The following is an 18,851-nucleotide window of genomic DNA, read 5'->3' on the forward strand; positions in this document are numbered from 1 at the left end:
TCATTCCCCTGTGCATTTTCCTCCAGAACATGAACCCTTGGTGGCTCTTAGGTCAGGAACTCCAACCTGCAAGGTGTAGAAAAGGTGAAGGCTGATTGTTGCAGCAGTGTTTGTAATTGAAGTGTCACAGAACATTTCACAGCTGATTGGTCAAAATGTGCAAATCACTGCCAGGGGAGCAGTTTGCAGTAACTCACTGAAACGATTTCTCATCCCATCCTCTTTTTTTTGTTGTTGTTGTTGCTTTGTTTTTTCTTTGCCCAAAGCCCATGAAGATTTTCCTAGGTTTGATTTTAATCAGTCCACGTTTTCTCACTCTGCTTTGGCTACTTTTTCTCACTCTGTATTAGCTACTCAACACCTTGCTAATGCAAATGTGGAATATCTGAGCCTCCCTGCACAAGCTGCAGCATCTGGGATCTTCTTCCAGCCCAGGAGAACTTTCCATTAAAATGCTGATCTGAACAGGGAGATGTTTTTATTTCTTTCTTTTTTCTTCTTCTTTTTTTTTTTTTTTAATCTGGAAGGGTAAGTTTAAAACTAATGAAACGTGAAGGAGGTGTGAAGACCACAGAAGTACTCCACTTGGAATGTAAATACTCCACTTGGAATGTAGATTCATGGAGTCACAGAACAGTTTGAGTTGGAAGGAAGCTTTAAAGGTCATCAAACTTCCCTGCCATGGGCAAGGACACCTCCCACCAGCCCAGGTTGCTCAAGGGCAACACCTCCAAGGAAGGGACATCCACAACCACCCTGGAAAACCTGCTGCAGTGTCTCACTTCCCTTACTGGATGTATTTGAAGGTCCATGGATAACTTCCCTCAGCATTTTCTGCCTTCTTACCTGCTGTCAGCTGCATTTCTGTGTCAGATCTATGCAGGGGCTACAACCTGGAGGGTTTCAGAATGCAGAAACCCAACCCTGTCCGAGGCAGGAGTTGCAGTTTTCTTACTGCTCTTCCCTGTTCAAGAGGAGCTCAATCCTGCAGCCTTTCAACTCAAGCAATGCATTTAAATCACCCTGCAGAGCAGCAGACGTTGCCCCAAACTGAGCTCTGAAGGACCATTTGTTTCCATCTCTGTGAAATGCATCTTGGAGAACATAACAGATTGTTAGGCTGAGCTTTCTGACTTGCAGAGAAGATTTTATTCCCTCAAGTAACAAGCACCCAAATCAATCTTTCAGCTTGTTAAAGTGGAATGGGAAAGTGTGCAATAATAAAAAAAAAAAAAAAACACAACTCTTTGAAGAGCCTCTTTCAGCCTTTTTTTTTTTTTTTCCTCTCTTGGTATGTTCCTCCTTCCTGCCTGGCTGCTGCTTAAATAACTTGAGAAGAACTCAGCACCACCACTTCTCCTGCTCTCTCCATCAAACTCTCTGGATGCAAACCAATCACTACAAAGAAGATTGCTTCTTAATTGCCCAGCATCCTGGGATCACTACAAATCCTGATGCAGATCAAAGCTAAAACAGCTTGGGGGGGCCAGAACCAGGAGAGCACTGATGGGTTTGGGAGACATGGATGTGATTTCAGGGAGGGACACGTTCTAGATTCCAGAGAAGAGCAACAAAGCTGGGCAAGGGGATGGAGAACAGGGCTGGTGAGGAGAAGCTGAGGGACTTGGTGGTGCTCAGCCTGGAGAAAAGGAGTCTGAGACCTCCTTTCTCTCTACAACTCCCTGAAAGGAGGTTGGAGCCAGGTGGGGGTTGGTCTCTTCTCCCTAGCAGCAGGTGATAGAATGAGAGGAAGCAGCTTCAAGTTGAACCAGAGGAGGTTTAGTTTGGACATGAGGAGCAATTTCTGTCCCCAAAGCATTGTCAACCCCAGGAGCAGGCTGCCCAGGGCAGTGCTGCATCCCTCGCCTCTGGAGGGCTTTAAAAGAAGTGGAGATGGGTGCTGAGGGATGTGGTCTAGCAGCAAACTTGGCAGTGCAGGGTTAGTGGTTGGACTCAGTGGTCTTCAAGGACTTTTCCATCCTAACCAGCCCTGTGATTCCATGGCCAGAGCTGGAGCAGTGGCTGGTTCCAGGTGCTGGAGTGCTCCCTGGTGCCTATGTGACTGGTGAACTTCTCCACAACGAGGATGAGAGTTATGTGCATGGCAAGGTTGGTCCCATTACAGCATTAGGTACCTGTAAGGCTGTTGGGAAGAGCCTGGCACTCAGCAGGTAGCTGCTGTTGAGAATGTCAAGCAAGTGGAGTATGTGGCACAACCCTTCCAGCAGTCATTTGGGTTTGCTGTCAACAAGCAGCAACTGGCAGAGACAACCAGGCTGGCCTCCCATTACCCAGGAAGCTGGGAATTGCCACAGCTCTGCCTGGAGCTTGCAAGCTGGATTTATTGCCAGGATGCTACCAACACACAGCTGCTGGGTGGGTGCCTCTGCAGTGCTGGGTTTGCACTAATTCAGCCTCCAGAGCTTGGGGATCGATTTCATCAGGAAGTCTTTCAGGTGCTGCTGTTGTACTGCTGGGGGAATGGTGCCAAGGCAGGAGCCACATCTCTCCATATGGATCTTTTGAGATTTAAGTAAACACTCCAGAAAGGGGGAAAAAGAAATCACAACAACCCCTCCCCCCCCTCCCACCCTCCACCTCTCCACTTGCAGTAGCTGCACTTAAGGTAATTTATAGATTTATCCCAGATGATACCTCAGCAGAAATGTAACAACAACACTCAACACTGCCACTGAGCCAGGCAACAAAAGGCTCCTACTCCTGTAGTAATGAGCCCTTCCCACACACTGCTACTCAGATTCCAGGAGCAGAGGGAAAGGAAGGGAAGGAGCTGTGCCCAAAGAGGGCATTGGTGTCTCTGTGCCTAGACTGATGTTTGTGTGGGTGAGGGATAAAGCTCTGAAGCCACACCAAGGTGATTAAACCCCAAAGGTTGGCTCACTGACAGGGATCACAGAATTGATCACAGGGTTGGAAGGGACTTTAAAGATCATCCAGTTCCAACTCCCCTGCCATGGGCAGGGACACCTCCCACCAGCCCAGGGTGCTCAGGGCCTCATCCAGCCTGGTCTTGAACACCTCCAGGGAGGGGACATCCACAGCCTCCCTGGGCAACCTGTGCCAGTGTCTCCCCACCCTCACTGTCAAGAATTTCTTCCTCATCTCCAGTCTAAATCTGTCATCTTCCAGCTCCAATCCCTTCCCTCCTGTCCTATCACTACAATCCCTTGTAAAATCTTGGTGCCAAATCTCCTCAGCTCTCCTAAGAGTATCCCTGAAGGGTTGGAGAGGTCCTGATCATCCTGCTCTGCCTGGCTTAGGAGCACCCCTCAGGGGCATGCAGTGGATTTGGGCTCGTGCCTTGTCTTCCAGGGGTTTGATTTGTGACATCCTGGTGAGAGCTTCTCTGTCAGGATGGAAACATAGCAGAGAATGTGGTTGGAAGTCAGCTTGTGTCATACCAGAAGTTCCATTAAAGGCATGAAGAGCCTTCAGTCACCAGGCTGGGTTCTGGGAATTTTGTGTTTACTTCAGTAGCAAAAGGAAATTATCCCAATCACTGCTGGGTAAGGAGATAATGGAATTGAATTGTGATGATTGCAGCAATGATTAATCACAACCAGGACCTGTCCTGTGCAGAACCAGACTGTGGGGCTCAGCAGCCCTGAAAATCTCTCAGGTTTTAGGGCAGCCTTCTCTTTTGGGTTTCTCTTTCCCATTGTGTTGCCATCACTCTTGTTATTTTCTGCTCCTTCCTGGGTGTTTGTGGCCTTTGTTTTGGTGGGAAACCAAGTCTGGGGTGAGACCTTCAGGCTGCTCACTCAGTCCTATTTGTTTTTGCAGCCTGACAGGCACCACAGTCCCTGATCTCATCGTCAGCACACAGCACCAGATGTGGCTCCTCTTCCAGACAGACAGTGTCAGCAACTTGCTGGGATTCAAAGCCACCTATGAAGGTAATCCAAGCATGTGCCTTAAAATTTCCCTGCTTTCAAAGGCTGAGGGATGAGATGGCTGCAGTTGTGTGGGAGAAAAAGAGAGGAAGAAGCCTCTCTAAATGAATTGAATCTCTGCAGGTGGATTTATCTTTTTTTTAATACAAACCAAAGCTTTGTTCCAACAGAAAGAGCTTTCAGAACTTCTTGTCCATGAAAGCAAACTGAGTGGGTCATGGTTGAGGTTTGGTTGCCATTTCATCTGCTTTGTTGGAAGGGAGTTGGTGGATTTGAGCTGATGGCAACAGGCTGTGTCTGTGGGAGAAAATGAGATCAAGTTCTCAGTGGCTCCAGGAGCTCAGTGGTATCAGCTGCTCTGCACTTTGACTAGTCTGGGCTATTGCAAATGAAACAAAAAGTGAATGCTGGGATTTGTTTTCAAGGGAAACTGATGGAGAGCAGTGGGGGGTGAGTGCTGAAGCCTGTCAGAAGCTCTGTGTTCCTTGTGGTGGTTGTGGAGATCTGCAAAGCTAGAGACAGTGTGGTGGGAAATTCCTTCAGACCCCTCCACCTGCCTGGTGCTCCTGCCTGAGGCTTTTCTCACGTTGCTGGTCTGTCACTGAGCTTTTTCCAGAGATCTCCATCTTGTGTCTCCAGATTTGGAGTGTGCTCCTTAGCACTGTTCTGAGGCACAGAGTCTCCATCCTCCTTCCCATAGCCCTCCCCTGCCAACCTGCTTTCTGTGGTGCAGCACAGACACAGGAACTCTTCTAGCCAGTCACAGGAGCTCCTCCATTTGGGATTGTTGTCATCTTGAATCTCTCCTCATGGCACTTGAGTGCCTTTCAGCTTCCTCTGTGACCTGCTGGTACCAGGGATGGCATAGCCCTTCTGCTCAGATGCTTCATCCAGCCATGGGGGTGGCTCCTGAGCCATCTGAGTCCCAGCAGCTTCCACTGACACCAGCAGGGACATCTAAATCTGTTCCTTCCAAGGGTCCTGAATGCACATTAACATTCATTCATTTTGAAAAGTGTTTCCCTGGGACTTCCCATGTTTCAGGGAAGTGTCACATCATGTTCAGGCCATGACCTGCACATCTCACTGCTGCTGGCTGCTGGTTGAGGCTGAACAAACAGCAGCTCAAAGCCTGAAGGGACCTGACCTACCAGAGAACCTGGCTGGGCTAAAGGGATTGAAGCTTGAGAAGGAGAGATTTAAACTGGAGATTAGGGGGAAAATTCTTTCCAGTGAGGGTGGTGACACTCTGGAACAGGTTTCCCAGGAAGGTTGGGGATGTTCCCTCCCTGGAGGTATTCAAGGCCAGGCTGGATGAGACCTTGAACAGCCTGAGCTGGTGGGAGGTGTCCCTGTCCATGGCAGGGGGCTTGGAACTGGCTGAGCTTTAAGGTCCCTTCCAACCCAACCCATTCCATGAATCTATGAATGCCACCATGGCCAGACAGGCTGGGCAGTGCCTGGGCTGTGGTGCTGGAATATTTACAGGGTGACAGCACCAGGCTAGCAGAAAAGTCAGAGAGATAAGTAAGAGATGATAGCACTGAACGGAGAAGGCAAATCCAGCTGAGCAGTCTGGGAGCATCTGAACACCACTTTGAGTCACACTGACTGTGACTGTGCTGTGCCTGGCCCTGAAGGTTGGAGCTGATGATCTCAGAGCTCTTTTCCAACCCTCATGATTCTGTGCCTGCAGCATCCCCAGCACCCAGCAGCTCTGGGCTCTGCCTCCTGTCACGTTTGGCTGCGGCTGGTTCTTGGCAGCCCAGCAGAACCTGCTGCTGCCCCTCTAGCTGTGCCAGCTGCTGGTGGGTGAAGGCACTCTCCAGCCCTCCCTGGAGACCCTGGCTGGTATCCAAAGGGCAATGTGGACACAGTCTTTCAGTTTCTTGATAAAGCTGATGCTTACCCCGTAGCACAGCACATAAAGTCTCCAATGATCTAAGGACTTCCTTCTGCTCCTCTTCATCTCCTCTGAACTTTGGATCCATAAGGAGCTTGACTTTTCCCTTCTCTGACTTGCTTTGTTGTTATTGATGGCTTGAGCTATGGCAAGGCTCCTGCTCCCTGTGACCCCACCAGTCAGGTTTGGGGATCACCATTATCATTCATGCTTTGGAGTCCTGTTGTGTGGAGCTTCCAAAGTCAAATGTGCTTCTCCCTTGCCTCCTCAGCAGCTTTACCTGCACAGCTGCTGCCTGCTTTGCTGTCCTGTGGGCCTCCTGCAGAAGACAAAGAGGGAGACTTTTTGCTTCTGAGCTTTAAAGGAGGGAGTGCATTAGAAGCAGAGGAGACTCCTTGCCCAGCACTCAAATCTATTCTCTTTTTCTGGGCATCTTTGGAGGTTATTTTTTTTGTCCAGCAGCTGTCTGACCTTGCAGTGCATCACCAAAGAACTTCACTCTGCCCTTGAGGTCCACGCTGGCTTTGTCCTGAGGCTGAGCTAGCCTCCCAGCAGCCAGCTCCATAAAACTTTTAGGTGTTTTGTTTTGTTTGTTTGTTTTTCTTCCTTTTTTATTTTTTTAACAAATCCTTTGAGTTACAAAGCAGGAGACATTTGAGCAAGAGGCAATTAGCACTTGCCAAATACATTCTAAAATGATATGCAGCTCACACCTTTCAGGAGCACTCTTATAGCCACACTTCCTCCTAATTGCAAGAGGAAAATTACAGCTAATGGAGCTACAGAAAGTCAAGACCACCAAAAAAAAAAAAAAAATTAAACCCCCCCCTCTGCCTACTGGAGGGGCAGAGGATTGCTTGGAGAAGATGTTTAAGTAGTCATCCATCCTAACCCACCCAGGCTTCAGTGTGGCTCTGCAAGTGTAATGCAACCATCAAGCCTGTGGCTGGGAGCTGAAGCAGTTACACCTAAGAGGATTTATTGATGCCCAGACTCAAGGACCTGTTGGAAGGAATGTGCTGAGGAGGGCAATGTGCTGTCAAAATATTAATGGAGGGTTCTTGTGAAGGGAAGGAGTCAGCCAGGTCCTTGGGCTTTGTTTGTGAGTGAGGAGAAGAGGATTTGCATCAGGGGGAGCAGAAAACAAGGTGCCTGGATTCAGGCTTTGCCAGAGGTGCACTGCAGGAGTAAGGGAAAGGATGCTGGGGAAGGGTCTGGAGAACAGGGCTGGGGAGAAGCAGCTGAAGGAACTGGGGGTGTTCAACCTGGAGAAAAGGAGGCTGAGGGGAGACCTTCTGGCTCTCTACAGCTGCCTGAAAGGAGGCTGGAGCCAGCTGGGGATTGGTCTCTTCTTCCTAGCATCAGGTGAGGAAATGGCCTCAAGCTGTGCCAGGAGAGGTTTAGGTGGGAGATGAGGAACAATTTCTTTGCTGCAAGAGTGGTCAGGGGTTGGAAGAGGCTGCCCAGGGAGGTGGTGGAGTCCCCATCCCTGGAGGTGTTCAAGAACACTCCTAGACGTGGCACTCTGGGACGCGGTTTAGTGGCCACGGTGCTGTTGGGTTGATGGCTGGATGATCTCAGAGAGCTTTTCCAACCTCACCAACTCTGTGACTCCATGGAACAGACACTCAGGAGGTGTAACTCCTCCTGACAACATTGATTTTCAATTAGGCTGTGTCAGTCTTTACCAGCTGAGGATCTGGCTCATTAATGTTCCTGAAGATTACTTCTACCTCTCCAATGTCTCAGCTGCAGCCACTTTTAGCCTTTTGGAACAAACCTTCTTTCATAATAGTGAGCAATGGTTTTGGACTTCCCAGGGCTTGTCAGAAGACATTTGTATTAAGCTCCACTTTGCTGGAAAAGTCCTTTCTTACAGCTCCATGGGCTGATTGAGGCTGCAATTTAGTGCTTGACTTGTGAGAAGGCTTACAGCCTCCTGGGCTTGATCTTCTCCCTTCTTTCCTTTAATCTCAGGTGACTTGTTCTGAGAACACCTTCCCCATGGAGCTGCTGCCTTCCATAGCCACCCAAATGGCTCTTTGACCCCCTTGTAAAGGTTGGGAAGAAATGATCCCTTCAGGTAGCATCTTGAAAAGTTCTTGAGAACTTTGGGGTCCACTGAAGAGGTTTCAGACTGCCACAATCTCATCCACAATCCTTCTGCAGCCAGGTTCTGCAGGGGGACATTTCCTGAGGGTTTCTAGAGCCAGGACAAGGGGGAATGGTTTGAAGCTGAGGGGGAGAGCAGGGTTAGAGTGGAGGTGAGGAAGTTCTTCAGTAGGAGGGTGGTGAGACTCTGGAACAGGCTGCCCAGGGAGGTTGTGGATGTCTCCTCCCTGGAGGTGTTCGAGGCCAGGCTGGATGATGCCAGGTTGGATGATTCCAGGTTGGATGAGGCCAGCTTGGATGATTCCAGGTTGGATGAGGCCAGCTTGGATGAGTCTAGTTGAGAGGTGTCCCTGTCCACAGTGGAGGGGAGGTTGGAGTAGATGATCTCTGAGCTTCCTTCCAACCTAAGCCATTCTATGACACCTGGGCTGATGGGCTGAAGATATTTTTGGTCTCCCTCACAAAGGGAAACATGAGGGGGAAAAAAAATGTTGTCTGCTACTGGTGAGCTTGAGATTATTAGCAGCAATCATAAAAAAAAAAAAAAGTAAATCAACAGCAGAGAATTTTGTGGTAAGAGACAGAAATATTAAAACATGAAAAAAAAAAAAAAACAACAAACACAAAACCAACAGCAGACCCAAAGCCAGATTTTAATTTGGTCTTCCATTTAATGTTTTTTTAATATCAAATAACCTTTTAAAATCAAAACTGGATTTAGAGGCACTGATTGCCTTTGGATTTCTGTTGGAATTGGGTTAGTCTGGGTAGAGCTGAGGAAGATCTGTCTTCTGAACTCCCCAGCATCCTGCAAGCAGGGGCTGATTAAACAATATTTATTGATGCTGAAATGCTGACTAAGTGTTTGGCTCTGCAGAGCTGAGCTTTAGAGCTGAAATTTAGCCCCATGCTGCTAAGAGGCTTAGGAGCTCTGCAGAGCTGGAGCCTAAAGATTTCCTCTGCTGCCCTGGGTGGTTTTAATCAACTTGGTGCTGGCTGAGGTGTTTGGTGGGGTGAGGTGGCTGGGTGGCCATGCCTGTGCATATGTGATAGGTGCAAGCACAGACCTGCAGAGGTGTCTGCAGGAGAGCTGCAAGTCAAGGTGTTCAGACACCTTCTGCTCCCTGGCATGCAGCAGTGCCTTGGGTTCTGCCTGCTGAGCTGCTCTCAGCTTTTACTCCAAGCCCAGCTAACTTTGCATAGATTCACAGAATGGGTTGGGTTGGAAGGGACCTCCAAGATCAGCCAGTTCCAACCCCCCTGCCATGGGCAGGGACACCTCCCACCAGCACAGGTTGCTCAAGGTCTCATCCAGCCTGGTCTTGAAGGCATCCACAACCTCCCTGGGCAACCTGTTCCAATGTCTCCCCACCCTCACTGGAAGGAATTTCTTCCTCATCTCCAGCCATGACCTGTCCATCTCAGTGCTGCTGGCTGCTGCTTGGGGCTGAACAAACAGCAGCTCAAAGCCTGAAGGGACCTGAGCTACCAGAGAACCTGGCTGGACTAAAGGGATTGAAGCTTGAGAAGGAGAGATTTAAACCGGAGATTAAGAATAAATTCTTTCCAGTGAGGGTGGTGACACTCTGGAACAGGTTTCCCAGGAAAGTTGTGGATGTTCCCTCCCTGGAGGTGTTCAAGGCCAGGTTGGATGAAGCCTTGAGCAACCTGGGCTGGTGGGAGGTGTCCCTGCCCATGGCAGGGGGCTTGGAACTGGCTGAGCTTTAAGCTCCCTTCCAACCCAACCCATTCTATGAACCTATGATTATTTTTCCCCACATACTGAAGTTTTTTAGTGCACTGCTTCCCTTGCAGCTCCAAAAATCCTCCTCTCCTTCCAGAGCTGAGTCAGGCAGAAGCAGAAATTCCCGCAGAACCCCAGGAAAAGAGTGGCCTCAATTTTTTGGGGTTGTTTTTTATTTTTTTGGGGTGCCTGCAGTGTTTCTGTGCAGCTGAGTAAAGAAGGTTCTTGCTCTCATTAGTCACTCTGGAGGTGTGAGCTGCCTCCTCTGCACTGAGCAAAGGGATCCACTTTCCCCTCACCCACCAGCAGAAGAGAGAAAGCATAAAAATTCTGGGGAAACATTTTGTGTATGTGTGTGTTGGGGGAAAAAATTTTAAATAGCTAATAACAAAAAAAATCAGCTCCAAGAAAAAGCTGAATTTATCAAAATCTTCTGTGCATGATATGAGATTTGATGGAGGAGCTGTGAAAGATTGGTTTCAACTTGTTTCATTCCACTCATGTCAAAACAGTTGATTTAGGTGCTCCTGTTTAGTTTTGACTTCTCTGATTCTAATGTGGAAATGATTTGACTTAAACATTCATCAGGAGGAATGGTTCAAGGCTGGTGGAAGTAATATGTTTGGATTTTTTTTTTTTTATGAATCATTCTCTTTATTTTTGGGGGGGGGGGAAGGAGTGGAATTTCTGCTCTGCTAAATATTTCCTGGATTGGTCTATTTATGAGAAGAACTGGAGGAACCAGGGGGTAGAAATTCATGGATTCAGAGAATGGTTTAGGTTGGAAGGGAGCTTTAAGATCATTGTTTCAACTTCCCCTGCCATGGGCAGGGACACCTCCCCACTAGCCCAGGTTGCTCCAGCCCTCATCCGACCTGGCCTTGAACACCTCCAGGGAGGAGGCATCCACAACCTCCCTGTTCCAGTGTGTCCTCACCTTTTCTGTCAAGAATTTCTTCCTCATATCAAAAAGTTCCATTTTTGCTGACCTCTCCCGGTGCTGGCTTTGCTTGCATGCTGCTAACGAGGAGCACAGGTGCATGGTGGAAAACCTCAGCTCTAATTTGTCATTTCTCTCCCATTCATGACCCTGTGCTTTCACTCTGGCTGCAGAGATGCTCCTGCTGGGTTCATGTGGTGTGGTGGAAAAGGTCTGCACAAGCTCACAAGAGAGGGAGGAGACCATTCAGCAGTGCCTCCAGAGCACCTCTGTTCCCTTTCTTCAGTCTCAGCAGAGGGTCAGAGGGGAGCTGCTCTCTCTTGGCTGCCTTTTCTCTGGCTCTCTGCTAGCCTGGCCTCGTTTTGCAGAAGCAAGGAACATGATGAGCACTTTGCAGCTCCCTTGGGCTTCTGCACCAGCTGGAGCTGTTGCCATGGCTGTCTGCACAGCTCCATTCCTGGTGCACTTCCCAGCATTCTGGGGTGCAGTCGGAAGAGTCTGGCCAGTAGGTCCAGGGATGTTCTCCTGCCCCTCTTCTCTGCTGTGATGAGGTCACAGCTGGAGTATTGGGTCCAGTTCTGGGCTCCCCAGTTCAAGAAGGACAGGGAACTGTTGGAGAGAATCCAACAGAGACCACGAGGATGCTGAGGGGCTTGGAGCATCTCTGTGAGGAGGAAAGGCAGAGGGCCCTGGGGATGTTGAGCCTGGAGAAGAGCAGCCCCAGAGGGGATCTGAGCAATGCTCAGCAAGAGCTAAAGGGTGGGGGGGAAGAGGTTAGGGCTGGGCTCTTCTCAGTGGTGTCCAGGGACAGGACAAGGGGCAGTGAGTACAAACTGGCCACCCCTTCCCTCCAGTGAGTCCCCACACCACACAGCTTGCTGTCATCAGCAGCTTTGCTAAGGGTGTATTCCAGTTCCCTGCTGCTGTATTTCCAGGCTTTAAGGTGTGGGAAGGAAAGGAATAACACAAATGAATTTTTCATGGCTGTTGGTGTGCAGCAGCAAACGTTGCTGCTTTCCTGTGCCTCTCTCAGGACCCCTTGATAGATGTTCAAAATCTCCCTGCTGCCCTTTGATCCTGGGACTAGTTTTTGAGTTGGAAAGCCAACTTTTCTTTGCATGATCTGCACTCTTTGCCTCCTGCTCTCCTTTTGGAGACTACCATTGGAGACTTTTAAGATCTGAACCGTTTCCTTTGACTTGATTTGTGTGTGTGCTTCCCTTATAAGCAAGGACAAATCTTAAAGCATTTGGATTTTCAGAGTCTGCAGGAAGAGATCTAAACCCTGGCGATAAAATTTTTCCCCACTCTCAGGCAGAAAAAAAACCAACCCCTCCCAAAAAAAAAAACTTATTTCATGAAAAAACCTTAATATTAATTTATGTTAAATTATTTTGGGGATGCTTCATTAGCTGGCAGAGACTTTTTGAGTTCAAGATGCACACAGCAGTGGCAGCAGCTGAGGTGCCTTGTGGCTTTTCTTCAGCACACACCTGTCTCTAAGCTGCCTGAAGTCAGCATCATAATGAGCTGCTGGTTGTTATTCACAACCCAATTGGAGTGTGGGATGGAGCCCTGCAAATGTGGGATGATGCTGATTTCCCTCTGTAAAGCAAATGTCACAAAAGAGATTTCCAATTTGGGGTAAGAAATTGAAAAAGAGGAGAAAAGACCAAGCGAGGCTGATGGCAGATGATGGGGATTAAAAAAAAAAAAACAAACCTGGAGAACGTGGAAGATGAGATGGATGTGGAGCAGATAAATAATGTGGGAGTAAGAAGGCTGTAAAAAAGGAATGGAGGTTTGTAGCTAATAGTGATACAGAGCAGGGGGGGGCCCGTTGGAAATGAAATTGTAGAGAGCAGGAGATAGCAGAAAGCTGTGGCTGTGATTTATTGGGAGTCAGAAAGCATGTTCAGCAAGAGATTAACTCTGTGTTTGTGTGCAGGGAGGTGTCAGGCATCTGCAGGAGGACCACACTGAGAGCTGGCAGTGGGGATGGGAAGGAAGAAACGGAAATGAGGAGGGGGAGAGAGCAGGGGGAGTCTGTTGCAGTCCACAAGCACACCCCCAGCTGTGTCCTCTTCGACAGCGGAGTCCGAGGTTTTCCTGCTCTCTGGGGAAGGGTCTGGAGAGCAGGGCTGGTGAGGAGCAGCTGAGGGAACTGCTTGGTGTGGAGAAGAGGAGGTTGAGGGGGAGGTGTTGCTCCATGTCGCAGCTTTTCTCCATGCAACTTCTCCTTTTCTCTGCTTTTCTCTTTTTCTTCCCCAGAGATCGACCAAGGGAGCTGCGGTGACCCTGGGATCCCAGCCTACGGCAGCAGAGAAGGCTCCACCTTCCGCCACGGGGACAGCCTGAAGTTTGAGTGCCAGCCTGCCTTTGAGTTGAAGGGACAGAAAACAATTACCTGCCAAAAGAGTAGCCAGTGGTCTGCTCAGAAACCAGTGTGTGTGTGTAAGTCAGTGAGGAGATGGCTCTAAAATACCTTCGTTGTGTGGCGAGGTGCTCACCCAGCCAAGGGTCTTCGTGCTCTGGGCTTGGTACCCAGGCTAGGGAAGTCCTCATGGTGGCAGAGATGGCACCAAACTGCAGCTTCACAGAACTGCAGCCGTGGGGAGAGGTTGGTCTGGGTCTTGTCTTGGCAGAGAAGGGATGTGCAGCAGGGACCAGCATCCAGATGGAGCTCTGGGATTATGCTGGGACCCTGTGCTCGCTCTGCTCTACCCTTCTGCCCTCCTGGCATTCTGGTTCAGAGTCCTTCTGGGGAGAAAGCAAGGATCTGATGTCTGAGACAGGAGGCCTGACATGGACACACACACAAAAAAATACTACAAACTTGGTTCTATTTTGGGCCATTTGTTTTTCCTTCAGTATCTGACAATATTCAGCCTCCTTGCTGCTGGACCTCAGCTCTTAATTTGTTGCATGAGTTGTCAGCAGAAGTGGGGAATGATGCTCTCAGGATTAGCTTTTCACATGGTAATGGGAGTGAGATGCACCTTCCCTGTTGGGTTTTAATGGTCTCACTGTCCTCTGAAGATGCATTGGGCAATCTGCTGTATTGTCTTGGCTGAACCTTCACCCAGAAGCAGTGGTGGGTTAGGGCATTACCAGAACTCACTAAAGTTGCTCTCTTTACCCCCAAGTGGTGATAAGGACACTCTCCTTTTTGTCTCACCTCTGCTTAGTTGGATGTATTAAAGTCTGTGCTTTTGAAGGGGGTTGAAACTGAACCTAACAACAACAAAAAAAAAAAGATAAGAAAGATGAATTCAGTTGAGCAACAGAGGACAAAAGTGTGGAGAAAATGGCTGGAGGGAAAACAGAAATATTCACTTTTAGCAGCTTGTGTTCACTGTGCTGGTGTTAGGTCCTCTAGTAGAAGCTGCTCACTTGCAGCATGCCAGGAGCTGATCTGCACCAAAGAGATCATTCAGCTGAGGAGGAGCAAACTTTGTCACTTCAGAGCTGAATTTGGGCTCTACAGGAGCTGGGGGAGAATGTGGGAAACCAGTTGCAAGTAAGTGCCCTTCATTGCAAGCACTAATTTAGGCTCTCAGCATTTGAGGATATCTGTCTGGGGAAAGGAAACAATTACTTGGAGAGTTTTGCTTTTTCCAGATGCCTAGGTTCCCTGCCTCCTTGGTTTTCTCTGTGAGCAGATCAGCTGATGAGGAAAAGGGAGATTTCCTGGCTCTCTGAAGTGGGAAACATCAGGACTGACTCTGTGCTTAGCATCAGAAGTTGAGCATTGGGTTAGTTGTTGGTTGTTTTTTTTTTTTCCCTGTTTGCCAGAAGTTGAGGTGAATTTGAACAGCTGATGGTTTGCTTTGAGCTTCTTGCTGACAGTTTGCAGTGAGACTAAACCTATTGTTTGTGCCCAGGCTGGGAGGATTGGATCAGAGCAGTGCAGAAAAGAGACTTTCCAGAAAAGCAGGATTATGCTTTTTTTGTAGGTAAATACTGAACAGGGGCATCAAATCAAGCCCCAGTCAGCAGCCCATGCAAAGCACAGCACAGGCAGGAATCTTTTGGTTCAGATGATTCCATTGTGTTTTGTTAGCTGTGGCTCTCCAGCTTTGGGGTATTTATGAATCAAGAAGGCATCATGCAGGTGGGAAATAAAAAAAAAAAAAAAAGCTCTTTCATAGCCCTCCCTCCAGCTTCACTCCCCTGCCTTTCTTCCAGACAGCATCACTTGAGTCTGCATGAATCAGGAGAGGTTGGATGACAAAAACATGTAACCTGGCATGAAATCCATAGTGGGATTAGTAACAACTCTCTGCAAATGTTGGGAGACCATTAAAAATGTGTTGGGTGGGGGAGAGAAGGGGAACCTGATTGATGTGCTGCTGGTTGGGATATGCAAACAAGCCAGGGCTGCTGATCCTGGCCGCCAAGGCGTGACAAATGCAGAGGGAGATTAAGCAGCACACCGTGGTGCATCCTGCTGTCCCCAGCAAATGATTTATGAGCAGGCAGGATTTATTGTGGAGAGCTCATTTCCTGGGGCTGCCATGACAAAGCAACACAAACCATTTAAGTAATGCAGCTGCTTATTGCGAGGGGTTCTTAATTCGCCGCTGTCTGTGCCTCCCTGATAACAACCCTTCCATCTTCATCCTCCCTCTTGTCACTGCCTCCCCTCACCAGCCAGGGTGAGGGCTTGAGGAGCTCTGCAAGGCCTCCTTGCTGTGTGCCTTCTGCAAATCCCTTGCTAAGCAAGGCGTCCCTGGCTGTGTTGTGCCTGTCAGATGATCTCCAACCAGCTGAGGCACCTGAAACGATGATGCGGGAGCCTGGGAAGCTGTAGGATTGTAGCTGGATGAGACACCACAGATGTCTAGGGCAGGGTTGGACTGGAGATTAGGAGGAAATTCTGGACAGTGAGGGTGAGGAGACACTGGAACAGGTTGCCCAAGGAGGATGTGCCCTCCCTTGAAGTGTTCAAGATCAGGCTGGATGAGGTCTAGAGCAACCTGGGCTGCTGGAAGGTGTCCCTGCCCATGGCAGGGGGGTTGGAACTGGATGATCTCCCACTCTGTGAATCCATGAATCCATCTGTGCTCTGAGCCTGGGGTCTGCTTCTGGCAGTGTGGGTGTCTGGGTGTCAGTGGTGACTTTTCTCATTCTTCTGCAGCACCTTGTAGTGTTCACATCAGCTTCATGGTTACTGTTGTTGCATTTAGAGAGAGTCCAACAGAGGCCACAAAGATGCTGAGGGGCCTGGAGCATCCCTCTTATGGGGAGAGGCTGAGACACCTGGGGTTGTTTAGCCTGGAAAAGAGCAGCCTGAGAGAGGATCTGAGCAATGGTGATTAATAGCTAAAGGGTGGAGGTCAAGAGAATGGGACTGGGCTCTTTCCAGTGACAGGACAATGGGCAGTAGCCACAAACTGGAACCCAAGAGGTTTCACTTGAGCTTAAGGAGAAAACTCTTTGCTGTGGGGGTGTCAGAGACCTGGAGCAGGCTGCCCAGAGAGGTTGTGGAGTCTCTTCCTCTGGAGACTTTCCAAACCCAAGCAGATGTGTTCCTGTGCAACCTGACCTAGGTGAACCTCTGCTAGCAGCAGGGTCGGACTAAATGATCTCCAGAGATCCCTTCCAATCCCCTACCATGCTGGGAGTCTGGGATTTGCAAAGTTACTGCTTAAAGACTAAGGCAGTTCTCCCAGCTCAGGCCAGCCCAAACCATTGCTTTCCTGCAGGGCTCTCTTCAGTTGTCTTGAAGGGCACCAGAATGGGCTTAGGAGACGTGGTGCAGCTGAATGTTACTTGAGGCCAACTATTGTGCTATTGAGTGAAGCTTGCGCTCTGCTGGGAGGAACTCAAGAGATGTAATATTCAAACCTGAGCCTGCAGTTACCTGTGGCTGAGGAGATTATTAAGCTTATAAATGGGGAAGCAGCCCATAATTACAGCTATAAGGGGAAGCTGGTGAGCTGTGGAGTCGCTGCAGCGAGCAGGATGATGAAAGCCTGGCTCGGCGGCGGCGGGGAGCAGGGCGATTCAGTGCTGCCATAACTTCCCAGCCCATGGCTGGAATGACTGCTTAAACTCACTCACATATCATGGGGCAAAACTCATTAGCTGATTTTTATGTCAACTCTGGCCGTGGAAGGCCCTGCTGCAAGCCATTCTCTATGGGTAAAAAAGATCTCTTTCGCCAGGTTTATGTTTTCTCGCCAAGCAAAGGGAAAAGCAAACGTCCCCTCTGCAGGGCACAGTGCTCTCCGAGGGCTTCTGCAGCTCTTCAGGAAGGCTTGCAAGGTTCCTTGCTATTCCTCTCCTCCTCCTTCTCCTGCTCTTCCTCCTTCTGCAGCTTTCCTCTCTGACCTGCAGCTTCTGGGTTTCCAGTCCTGAGCGGTCAACTTGCGCCAAGCAGTGCCGTCACCTCGGGTGGGAGCAGGTTCTGGCATCAGCTGGCATGACCTTAGATGTTGTTTGTAAGCAGCACACTGAGCAAAGGCAAAGCTTTTTTGCCTTATTTTAAACCCTCCTCTGCCAGCTGCTTTGGGAGAGTCACCCAAACCATTCCTACTCTGGCACAGGTTTAGTTCCGTTGACCTCCGACTTGAGTTCCCTGGACCCGTCCTCTGTTCTAAAGGTGAAGAAACCCCAGGGCAAGAAACCTTCCTGCACTGCTTCCTCTGCACCAAGCAAAGCTGGGGGTGGAGGTTTCTGCACTGAACTGGGGGCTGGGGGGAGGATGTCTTTGTTTGGCACCACTTGAGCACGACTCCACCAGGATGGGGAGCAGATGTGTGTGTGTGTGTGTACACAGATATGTGTGCATGGGCAGCTGGAGGGGCTGTAATCTGAGCTGTGCTGTTCATGAGTAACTCCTGGACTCCTCCAGACACTTTGCATCCATTGACCTGACCCAGCTGCAGGGCTCTTGGTCTTGCTTTAGGTTCTTTACTGGTTCCTGGTGACTTTCTTTCTGTTGTGTTCTCATAAACTCTCTTTGTGTTACAGACCTCAGAGCAGTAATTGTGCATAATGTGCCTCTAAAGAGAGCAGAAGGCATTTCCCTAAGCATTTCCAATGGAAATTATGTTAAATTGTGTGCTTTCTTCTCTGCCTTTGGAGCAGATGTCATGCTTGCTTCTCATCTTGCTCACTTGGAAGCCTCACCCATGGTCCAGTTCTCACCAATTTGCTTGTGGCTGCTGGGAAGAATCACAGACTGGCTTGGGTGGGATGGGATCTTAAAGACCACCTAGTTCTAACCCCCTGCCATGGGCAGGGACACCTCCTGCTAGCCCAGGTTGCTCAAGGCCTCATGCATCTGGGCTGTGAACAACTCCAGGGTTGGAATCTTCTCTGGGCCCCTGGAGCATCACTGAGCCCCTAACTCTGCCTGGACTCTGCTGGTGCCTTGGGTCTCAAACCAAAGTGACACCACCCAGCCCTGGCTGTTGGTGAGAGTTGTCTTTGAGGTGGCTGCAGCAGGAATTGGCCCAGCCCAGGGTCTCCTGTCACTCCACAGAGGTGTATGGCACTTCCAGAGTTGTCCTCATCAAGGAGTTAGGAATTTGTGCATTCTCCCAGGGTTTTGAACATCTGATTTTCCTTAACAATGTTAGCAGTGATGACTCCTTTTTATTGCTAAGCCCACACTGGCTCCATTACACCTGCTGAATATTCTGAGCTCCTCCTTGGAAAGGTCTGCACATTCCAAGCTGAGCAGTTGACCTTCTCCCTGCCCCTGTCTGCTACCAACACTCAGGATGAGTAGCTGGAAATGCAAAGTGCAATTGCTGCTTTCCCCAGCAATGTCCTCAGCAGAACCACAGCATTTCAGACCAGGTGCCCAGGTTTTCATTTAGCTCTAAATTAAATTATCACTTGGACGTTATTTATCTTTTTTTAGGGGGGGGGTTCTTTTCTCCCTTCCCTGAGCACTGTTGACAGCAGCCTGTGGAACCCTCCCTAGGAAGGATGATTTGGAGCAAAGTGTGTCTCTTAAATCACCGTTTGCCTGGTAAAATAAAACAGCTTTGTAATGGAGAGTAGCTGTGAGAGAGACAGCAATGGGTGCTCCACACCTAGACACAGACTAGGGGGGGCTGGGTGCTTCTTTCTGGAGATCTCTAGGAACCAGGACTTGTTTTCTAGCCTGTGTCAAGGAGGTGGATGGGGAAGATGGTCAGAATGATCTTTTATTTGCCCTGTAATTGCCTCATCATAAGAAAGACCTGAGTCAAAAAAGAGGGCCACAAAGATGAGGCAAGG

At 49.2% G+C, this 18,851-nt stretch overlaps 1 protein-coding gene across 1 annotated transcript in view; it reads left to right on the forward strand.

The window, feature by feature from the left end:
- The window catches only part of CSMD2 (CUB and Sushi multiple domains 2), a 352,515-nt gene that overhangs the window by 203,294 nt on the left and 130,370 nt on the right, over window positions 1–18,851 (forward strand). Inside the window, exons 12-13 of the mRNA XM_054395468.1 lie at window positions 3,805–3,917; window positions 12,885–13,067. Coding sequence (XP_054251443.1) covers window positions 3,805–3,917; window positions 12,885–13,067 — 296 coding nt within the window. The remainder of the gene's footprint in view (window positions 1–3,804; window positions 3,918–12,884; window positions 13,068–18,851) is intronic.

The sequence above is a fragment of the Indicator indicator genome, chromosome 33 (assembly GCF_027791375.1).
Source record: "Indicator indicator isolate 239-I01 chromosome 33, UM_Iind_1.1, whole genome shotgun sequence".
In the NCBI taxonomy this organism is placed as follows: Eukaryota; Metazoa; Chordata; class Aves; order Piciformes; family Indicatoridae; genus Indicator; species Indicator indicator.